The sequence below is a fragment of the Sus scrofa genome, chromosome 15 (genome assembly GCF_000003025.6).
Source record: "Sus scrofa isolate TJ Tabasco breed Duroc chromosome 15, Sscrofa11.1, whole genome shotgun sequence".
Lineage (NCBI taxonomy): Eukaryota > Metazoa > Chordata > Mammalia > Artiodactyla > Suidae > Sus > Sus scrofa.
The window spans coordinates 128,790,540-128,801,487 of NC_010457.5; the positions used below are offsets into that span (position 1 = coordinate 128,790,540).

General features: G+C 38.2%; 1 protein-coding gene across 1 annotated transcript in view; it reads left to right on the forward strand.

Moving 5' to 3' along the window:
• Positions 1-8,816, forward strand: part of MFF (mitochondrial fission factor) — a 30,915-nt gene extending 22,099 nt beyond the window's left edge. The window contains 2 exon segments of the mRNA NM_001244126.1: positions 6,733-6,817; positions 7,940-8,816. Of these exon segments, the coding sequence (NP_001231055.1) occupies positions 6,733-6,817; positions 7,940-8,071 (217 nt within the window). The 3' untranslated portion in view covers positions 8,072-8,816.

The window sequence follows — 10,948 nt, forward strand, 5'->3', positions numbered from 1 at the left end:
TAAATTGATAAGTTTAGAATTCCCTTTTCTTGGAAGGAATTGTCTTTTCTAATTCACTTAAATGAGATTTTTAAAAATCCAAAAATTTGTTGTATTAATTAATGATTCTTTGCGGAGTTCCCTTGTGGATTAGCAGAAATGAATCTGACTAGCATCTATGAGGACGCAGGCTCGACTCCTGGCTGTGCTCAGTGGGTTGGGGATCTGGTGTTGCCATGAACTGTGGAGCAGGTTGCATACTTGGCTCGGATCTCATGTTGCTGTGGCTGTGGCACAGGCTGGCAGCTACAGCTCCCATTCGACCCCTAGCCTGGGTCCATATGCTGCAAGTGCAGCCTTAAAAAGACAAAAAAATAATAATTATAATACTTCTTTGTTCCTGGATTTATACCTTGGAGCCTGAAAGATGAGGTTCTCATTAGTCTTATTGGATGCTGTCATTTTTTTGTTAGTTTTTATTTAATGGCTGCAGCCGTGGCATATGGAAGTTCCCAGGCCAGGAATTAAATCCCAGCCACAGCTTTACAGCTGTGGCAAACACCGGATGCTTTAGCCTGCTGCGCCAGGCCAGGGATCAAACCCACACCTCTGCAGCAACCCAAGCCACTGCAGTCGAATTCTTAACCCACTGCACCGTGGCACAAACTCCTGGGTAGTGTCAGTTTTGAAAGGTTTTTTTTTCCCCCGTTGCATTTAAAGCTTTTATTTAAATGTTCACGACTTAGTGTTGTAGGTGCCAAACCAGTTTTTACTTCTATTATGAGAACTACCAAGCGTGACTTAATCAGGCATAAGAAACAGGAATGTGAAATTTGGATAATGTTCTACTTGCATGACTATGAAATAATGCTGCTTATAAAGTTTAAGTGCTTTTATGTTCTGTGCTCTGTACATCATTTTTTTTCCTTTCTATTTTTCACTCCTGGCTGATATGCTAATGCAATATCTTATCTTTGGTCTTAAGCTGTCACATTAGGTATAGTTAAATTAAGTTAGAACTATTTGGCAGAAAGAAAGATAAAACCTTTCTGCCTGTTTTATCATAAAACTGCATTTTTACGGTTGCTTGGCATGAGAACTATTTGAAGTTGCTACTTTGAGGGACACTGTTGAGAGGCTTATGTGTTATATTTTTGTTTTCTCATCTTATGTGAACTTATGTGATTGAAAACCAAGTTGAACATGAATGCAAAGTCAAATCCTAGGAATACATTAGAAAAGTTTATTTACATAGGTCAGTGCTGTGCATTTGGAAAACTGAGGCCTCAAAAATTTACTACAACACCTCAGACAAATACCAGGTGTGTTCCTTGAATTTAAAATTCTGTTTAGTCCTTGGCAGTTCTGAACTGCCCATGTGCTCTGACACCTGCCAGAGCTCTGTATCTCATTCTCCAGTGCAAAATATTAACATTTTTAAGAAGTTTAGTTCCCATTGTTCCCAGTAAGAACATTATTTAAATGTTGACAGATTAGTCTGCTTAGCATGCTGAAGTTTTATTTTTGGAAGGGTTTGATTATTTATTTTGCAAGCTGTACCGTCTTTGAATGAATAGAATAAGAAAGCAATGTGTAAATAATGTATATTTTTGCAAGTATCCATATAAATATATTACTTGGAAGACCTAGAAATGCAGAGTTGTAGTTGAAGCAGTGTTTGTTATTTATAATTTTCTTTAAAAAATGTGTGTAATTCCTGGTACTCCAAACTGTTCATTTACTATAGCAATTTCCATCTTTTTAGCAAAGAAACATATTCTCCTAAGACCATTTATTTACTCAAAAACGTCAGTACACAGGTTAATGCTGGAACTTGTAGAACCTCGGATCTCATTCCCTTTTGCCACTTTAATTATAAAACATTATTGAACATATTATCAAACTTAAAAAGATTTTTATAGTGTATTAAATCATACTTATCATAGAAAGCGGTACTTGAATGAAGTTTCTTCCTTTGCCAAATACCTCTCTAATTTACTTTTATATTATATGTGTCAATTGCCAGTGTGAGAAGAAAAAATGAAATACGTTGTGAAAGGTAACTGTATTATTTTCTGGCTCTGCATTATAAAAGGGAAATCTCTGTGGTGGAATATGTTGAATATAGCAGATCCATTCGAGCATTGTATGCATTTAAAATAAAAGCTTTAGATAGCACACAATGGTGGCTTCATTTTTAACCTTTCTCATGTTAATGTAATGGGGAATTGTAGGATTGTAGTTACCTAAGTTTTCCTAACGTCACAGAATAAACTAATAAGTGGAATGGGATGAGTTAAAAATCTATCTCAAGCAGATGTGATTTCTCACTGTTCTTTAACCAACAAAATAGAAGTCGAACATCTCACCCAAAAGTCTCTGAATCTCTTATCCTCTAGGCTCTGGAAATTTCTCTAAGCACCAGTAGTGCCTTTAAGAGACGTACAAGCTAAACATTAAAATTTTCTTGTACAAATTGCTTGTCATAAAATAGTGATTTGTATTGTAACAAAAATTCTACAGCTGTGCCAACTTTAAAAAACTAGTACAGGAGGTCCTGTTGTGGCTCAGTGGTTAACGAACCGGACTAGTATTCATGAGGAGTTCAATCCCTGGCTGTGGCTGTGGTGTAGGCTGGCAACTGCAGCTCCGATTGGACCCCTAGCCTGGGAACCTCCACATGCCGCATGTGTGGCCCTAAAAAAAAAGACAAAAAAAAAACCCAAAAAAACTAGTACATTTGGTAGTAAATGTTTACTATAAGAATTGTTTTGATCCTTAAATCCAGGCAAAACCTGATCAGTCTGAAGAGAATGAGATATTCAAAATGTAACAATTCCTCAAATCCCTGCATAGGTTCTATAGTCCAACCTCTATTCTCTTCTTATAAAATAATAATGCTGATTACTTTTGGGGGAATTGACCAGTGACCACATAAAGCTTTTGTTTTCTGTTTTACAAAAAGATAAAACTTAGTGGAAAGCTTACTGCTTACCTCGGTAAGAGAGTTAGTTGTCCCCTACAGTCGAAGTATGTACTCAGTGGAAATCCCCACAAAGTTTTCCAGTGCACCTTAGTCTTCATTTCCAGCAGCCCTGTATGTCACTCCTGGTTGTCTCTCAAGATCAGACTCCAATATTTGACTGCACTTCCTGTGATGTGCTGTCGTAAGTCCCTCTAAGCATGTCCCGCTTGGCTCTAGAACTGAGGCTTGCAGTTCTGCTCTTGAAAGCTGAGGGTTTGGATGAGACACAGCTACATTAAAGTATCAGACACTCAGCAGAATGAATGAGGTGGGAAGCAAGGAGTTGTGGGAAACGGGAGTTGCCTGAAATTGTTAGCTTTTGAGACAGAGCTCTCGATATCAAATGAGCAACCATGATCATGCAGGTGCTACTAACCAGTTCTTGACATGCTTCTAAAGTTGATGGTGATTCTTTTTCCAGCTAGAGGAGAGAGAGTATACTTTTTAAACAGAATTGCCCTCTGTCTTGAATTTCATAAATTCTAGTATAAGCACCGAAAACTTTACTGTGTATGTTGGTGCTGTTTTGTTATGCAAATGTAGATTCTCTTTGTTTTTAACTCATTGTAAAATATTAAGTGTGTGAACATCATAAAATGGAGGACAGTGAGACAGAGATATTTAAAGTATTTGAAATATATTATATTGTATTGAAACATACAATATAATCCTATTTGACATTTATTTGTCTTGTTTTTGCTTTTATTTTATTACTCTCTGTTTCCTGATTCTGTCTTGTGCCTTCTCCCGCAAAAACCTGCCTTAGACCTGTGTTGCGTGGTGGGTCTGCTGCCGCCACTTCTAATCCTCATCATGACAACGTCAGGTAAATTTTGAGACTTTGTACAAAATTACCAGGGTAAATAGTTGACTGACTATGTATTTGCAGGACATGATGCATGTAGTAGCCATGCCTTTATATCATAGCTTGAACTTCACGGCTTTTCTCTAAGAGTACATATATCCTGTTTTCCCTGAGAACAGTGGCTCTAATCATTCATGACATTTGGCCACCAGAGTATAAGGGAAAGGCTATTGATACAGTATCAAGTGAACATCTGAGAAATTGTATTTAAACACAGTTTTAATAGCTTAAAGGAGATCAGTGCTAAAATACAGAAAAAATAATCTTACACCTTGTTTTATGTGCATCATTTTAATTGTTGCCTGAGGTTCTCTCTGTCCAGCATTCCCTTTTTAGTTATTAATTGTCTATAATGTCACTTGCAGTGTGTAGATAAATGTGTCTCTAAAGCATCATCTTAAGTTGGGGGACATCAGTGTTGACAACCTGAGAAGTTAAATGTTTAGAAAGGGAATTCAGTTTTAAGAATCGTTGTCATCTGCTGATTAAGCTTTTCTCTCTTATTTTTGTCCCCTTCATACTTTCCAAAATGCTTTGACCTGAGTAGTTATTTCTTCCTGTCATGCACAAGTACAGATAAAATAACACAGACAAATACTTTAGTTTCTCAGGTGCCAAAATCCTCATTTCTAAACTTCTAGGGTAAAAAAAAAAAAAAAAAAGTGACTGGTATTTACAAATATTATTACTGTATTTTTTTTCAGAGCCAGTTTTAGTAATTTTAAGCAGAAATATCTGTAGCAGCAGATTTAAAACTGGCAGCATTGTTTCTATGATGAGAAGCTGGCACATTCATTTTTAGGCAAGAGAAGAGGGAAACCTCAATTTCTCATTAATTCTGAGTTCAGGTTAGAGAATTGAAAACTGTGTCCTTAGGCATCCCTTATCACTCTGCTGACTTACTTCTTTTTACAATATTAAACTCAATCTGTTTTAAGTTTTCCCTCATGTATTTCTCATAAGTTTGTGATCCTTTTATTTTCTGTGAAAGTATTTTCAGCCAGTCATCTGACTCGGAATATCTTACAGCATTTTTAGTTCTGATGAATACAGGTTTTTGAAAACATCTGTTTTAAGTTGAATTATACAGGTAGAGTGTTTTGCCATATCCTTAGATTTCTTTGCAAATGAAATTTTCTTTTACTGCTATTTAGAACCTTAGCAGAATCAGGATCTAAACTGTAAGGAGTCCCTTTCAGTTATGCATCATTCTCTGTGTTCAGTCCAGGTCTCTTTACCTTTGAAGCAACTGTGTCTCTTGTTTGAATTTTTTTCCCAGTTATTCATCTCATGTGTGACCTTACAGAAATAGGAAAGTTTTATTTTAAGGATAAAATGTAGGGATGAAGAACCTTTGGCACATTTTTCCCACTAAACATTTAGCAATTCTGCTGAATGTTCAAAGGAACAATTAACTCAGATGTTTATAAACCCTCCTAACTTAGTAGCTTCCTTACATCTCTATCTGATGGAGTTACTCTCTGTGTTCCAGTATAATTTGCCCCATTTCCATGAAGGAAGGGGGCAGATCAGGAGAAAAGTCAACCATAAAGGGAACATTTAGAGCTTGTTCTAGTTTATCTAAAGTCAGTACCCACCATCTATCACTGAAACAGCACCCTCTCATAGTTAAAATGAGTGTTCAGAATGATGACGCTGGAGGATTATAAAATTAATTCTATTTCACATAATTTATTCAAGTATTTGGAGTTATTTTCAGTGAATTCGAAACAAGGATTTTCTGAATAGACTTGTCTTTAACATATCTGGATGAAAAACGTAATTCTCTTCATACACTTTTGTGTGATAATGTGCTTTTTGTAATGGGGACTTGCTTGAAATATCAGCACTCTGTGATCTATGTGCCAACTCTGTAGATAACACAGGAGTAACTTTTTTATTCTCTTTCCTTATAATCTGCTCATTCAGAAAAGTTAATGTGCTATTTTACTGAAATAACCATACAGGATTAAAATAGTGAAGGTACAAACATGTGCAGTGAATTGTGTGGTACGTAAATTGTATCTCAATAAGGATCTTAATTAAAATGTATTTAAAAGTGGAAATCTGAGCAAAGAGGAAGAATAGCATTGGTGTATACCTGTTTCTCAGAAGTTTGTTGTCATTCATTTAAAAGTGAGTGTCCCTTTAGAAGTACCTGCATTTGAACAGAAGTGCTTTTTAATATGCTTTCTCTAGAGTTTGTCTTAGTGGCTCTCCAGTATTGCTCTATACATAGCTTCTTAATTCTTTATTATTGAGCCAATTCTGGACCTGAATGTAGTGGCACAATGCATTCGGGTGATTTTATAATTACGTCTATGGAGACACGGTAGAGATAAGTAATTGGAAATCAGAAGTAAAGAGTAGAAATGGCAAGAGAAGAGGCCATGAGAAGAGGAGGAAAAATTAAAAAACGGGTCAGTCTTAGTTTTTTAGCTAGAGTTTGTTTTCGGTGTGTTCCCTCCCAGCGAGTCTCAGCAGGGACTTCCGAGGAACCACCCATGGGCATCAGTTACTGTTACATCGTAGAGTAAAAGCTCCCAGATCTTTTCGGCCAGGTATCCTTTGTAACACTACCAGTCCCTCTGAATTGAAAAGTGCCTCCTTGCTTGTATCTTCGGTCAGGCTTTCTTCACATTCTCAAACTTTCAGAACACTTTCCTAGTATTGTAGGTAGTTGTCATCCTAAGTTCTTTCCTTTCCCTTACTAGTTCTCATTCAGATAGGTAAATATTTTAGTAATCATACTGCTAGACACCAGGCTTTAGAACAATTTTCTGAGCATTATGTAACACATTACACAACTTGCCAGGTCCTTTTAGTTTAATATTAAATTATATTTTTACTTCTTTTCTGCTAGGTATGGCATTTCAAATATAGATACAACTGTTGAAGGAACTTCAGATGACATGACTGTTGTAGATGCAGCTTCGTTAAGACGACAGGTATTTAATGTATCACATCTCTGACTTATATTCATGTAACATCTTAAATGGTAGTTTCTCACATTTGTCATTTTCTCTCTGGTGAAGCTCATGAATTAAAATATTTTATGTATCAAACCATAACTGATTTTTCCCATTTTGATTAAAGATATGCTAAGCCACTATTTACATGTGTTGACTAGCATGAAACAGTATTACCAAAATGGATTGATATAATTCTAATAACAAAGAATCTTAACATGTTAAACACACCAGTACAGCCATTAGATTGCTCTGGAGCTGGGATGACCCTTCCCAGTTGGCGTGGGGGGCCTGGGCCTTTATACCCCATCACAAACCCGTCGTTGGATGCTTGCTGCCTTCGTAAGGGAGTCAGGACTCCCTTGGTAATAAGGCAGTTGTTCAGCCCGGTGCTGTTCACAGTAAGGGCCAGCAGCCACAGGCAGTGCTGTCAGCCAGTGATGCTCCTAGCAGCTGGGGGATTAGCCTTTTAGTCCTGAAGGACCTGGGTGGCGGGTGACAGGGCCCATTCAGTATGTTAATTTATGGGATCCTCTCAGTAACTCAGGTGAGCAGAGAAGGCGTAAACCAGTTAAAGCCGGTTAAAGAGGAAAAACCAAGGCCGAGTGACAGAAGCTCAGAAGAGAAGAGACTTTTAAGTAAACTTGAGCTATCATGGGTAACAGTTTTTTCTGTATTTAGCTTTGTTTATTTGGCCCCAGACGAAACTTTTCATGTTTGTAGGAATTCTTTTGACAAATTAAACTATTTTTTAAGAATCTAGGAGTTCCCATCATGGCGCAGTGGTTAACGAATCTGACTAGGAACCATGAGGTTGTGGGTTCGATCCCTGGCCTTGCTCAGTGGGTTAAGGATCCGGTGTTGCCATGAGCTGTGGAGTAGGTTGCAGACGCGGCTTGGATCCTGAGTTGCTGTGGCTCTGGTGTAGGCCGGCGGCTACAGCTCCGATTCGACCCCTAGCCTGGGAACCTCCATATGCCGCGGGAGCGGCCCAAGAAATGGCAAAAAGACAAAAAAAAAAAAAAAAAAAAAAAAAAAAGAATCTAATTACTCCATGTGTTAAAGCTTCTGTTTTTGTTTTTACTGTTATTTTTCACTTAGATAATCAAACTAAACAGACGTCTACAACTTCTGGAAGAGGAGAACAAAGAACGCGCTAAAAGAGAAATGGTCATGTATTCAATCACCGTAGCATTCTGGCTGCTTAATAGCTGGCTCTGGTTTCGCCGCTAGAGGTAACCTCGGCTCTCAAAAATAGTGTTTCAACAGCTGGACATATAAAGAATTTGCAAACGTCTTTGTTTCTGTCTGCATTGTATGCCGTTTTACAGTCCATGCCCTAAAAATGTGTTTCTTCCAGAAAGGAGGGGGGAAGGACTTATATTTGCAGAAGTAAAGGTATATTCTGTCACTCAGCTGTATTGGCTTTTAACAAATTCTGCCATAACACCTACTTAAAATTCCCCTTTTGCATGTTTTATAAATAGGCTCTAGTTTTTTGGTTGGGTTTTGTTTTTTTTTAAGGAATTTTTTTGCCTCATCAGTCTGACCAACTAATTCTCTGAATGAGGGAGTGTATAGAGAGTGAATTTAGAAGTGTGTCTGTAAGGGGGAAATAATACCTTATTTTGTCCTGTTGCTCAAACACCGTTGGACTAAACCGTTCAGTTAATAGATATTTTTGCATCCACATTTCAACATGAACACTTCTGAAGTCATAGTCTGGTGTCAGAATTAATAAAATCAAGTTACCTCATGTTTCATGATCACTTTCAATAAAGTAATTCCTAACATTTTCAGCAGTTTACCTAATATGTGTATAAAATGCACGTTTTCATTTTTATTTCAGTTTTGCAGATGGTTTTCTTTAAAGTACGTTTTTACCAAGTCCATGTGTGAACGATTTAAAAAAACCACAGAAGAAGGTACAAATGTAGTGTATTTACTTAATAAAGTGCCGACCAAAGCTGTGTTTGTCTATTGAAAGATTTTATTTCATCTTAGTGTGCTGTGAGCTGTATTCCATATCATATTCCGTTATGTGCTCTTAAGTCGTCCCATCTCTGGACAAGTAGTGCAGTGAATGACTTGGCAGGTAGCAAGAACCTACTTGCTCCCTTTCAGGTCTTCATCCTGGCAGTGGTAGGTGCTGGTTTCATTGCAAATGTTTTTCTAATGAGTAGTAACCTGTGAAGTGTTCAGATGAAAATACCTTGAGTTGTGTTGCTTTTTCCATTGCAGTACTTTGCTGATGTACAAAATCTCATGAGACTGAAATGTGTCAATGAAACCAAGTCCCAGGAGCCTTTAGTTCTTGAACTTTTTTCCTTTTTCTTGATTCAGAAATGGATAGAATTTTAGTTAGGTCCAGTACTCTCGTACCTTCAGTATCCTCCTACCAAGGCACTGAGTTTTGAGAAGGGCAGGGGAAATTCCTCAGTTGAAGGTAGACTGGCTGTTTCTATTCTTGCTTTTCCTCTGTTCTTCCAAAAAAAAAAAAAAAAATACTTGGAGAAAGGATTCCTTTCTTTACTTCTTAGGGTTTGTCAGGAATTTTGGTGACAATTTTTTTTGCCCATAAATGTCTCTGACTTTTACAATGTCTTAATGATGTCATTAATTAATTATATTTAACTCTATGTAAATATCTCAAGAAAAGTTCTGCGAAGAATTAAAACTACAAAAATGATACTAAAAAAATGGATAAAATTAGCACCTCTTTTCTTGGGTAGACATGAAAAAGATTCCACAAAGGCCAAAACTGAAATAAAAGCAGGAATTCTGGGAGATTTTAAAAAAAAAAAAAGCTCTTTTTCTCCCCTCCGGTTTTTACCAAACCCTGGAGACCCAGAACTTTCTCCCTTAATGGCTGTATGGGGGCCAAGAGATGCAGTTGCATGTCTTGGGCAGATAACTAGCTGTCACGAAAGACCGCTGCATGAGGCTGGGATCCCCCAAACCTGCTTCCTCTGTGAAAGGGTAAATGACAGATCTGTGTGTCCTCCAGAAGGGGACAGCAAAGAAACATGTCCTCACCGTGTCACAGACCTGAACACGGTGTAGAGCATGAACCTAACTTCAAAGCCAAGCTCAGCGGCGCCTCCCTCCCTCCGCCAAGCAGTTGTTCATCTCTGTGAGAAGGTGGGTTTGGAATTGAGAGGAACAGATTCCCTCCTCGTCAGGATGGTCAGGAAAGCCTTCGTAGGTATCTGAGCTGAACCTTGGAATAAATAAATACGTGATCTGAACAAGCAGAGAATGAAGAAGAGAGTCCTGATGCAGGGAACGGTGAGAGAAAAGGATGCTGTGGGGCCAGACATAGAATAATCAGCCTAAGCAAGAATGTTCAGACTGCTAAGCAAGAATGTTCTACTATATTCAGAGCTCTATTTAAGATTGGATTTAGAGGGTTGGGGTTCACTTGTAGGAATACTTGTTGAAGCCCCAAATAGCCAGGAAATAACTTACCAGCTATTTCAGCTGATTGTGTCACTGCCAACCATCCTTTCTTCTGCCCTCTGCAACGAGAGGCCTAAGTCTCTGTCTGTTCATGACCCTGTGGAGAGCGGGGCTCCTCTCTCACCCATTTCCTGTCTGATGAAGATCTGTGCCTCATCACTGACTTGTTAGTCAGGTACAGTGAGCTCTTGTGTTTATTTTACTTGGATTTTAATTTTATGGCTCTTCATAGTTTGACATGCATGTAATAAGCATTGAGTCGTCTTTGCTAAAAGCTGAGTACAACAGATAGGATTCATTAATTCACTCAACGGAATATTCATAGTGGTCCTACTTTGCATCAGGCACTGGACTTGATCCCGACTATACCAGGAAAGAGTAAAAGACACACATACCCCTGTCCCTGTATTTTTGCAGCTCACGATCTTACGGGGAAGAGTGAAATGTAAGAAACAAGCACAAATGAAAGTGCTGCTGCCATTGCACTAAGTACTGTAAATGAAAGACTGCCACAGGAGAGAGACAAGAGAGACCTGTCAGAAAAAGCAATCCCTGTGCTGAAGTCTGAAAGAGGAAGAGGACTGTGCCAGAGATTAGACAGGCGGGAGGTGGGTGCTGGGCGGGGGTGAGGCCTGGCTGAGGACCTGAAGC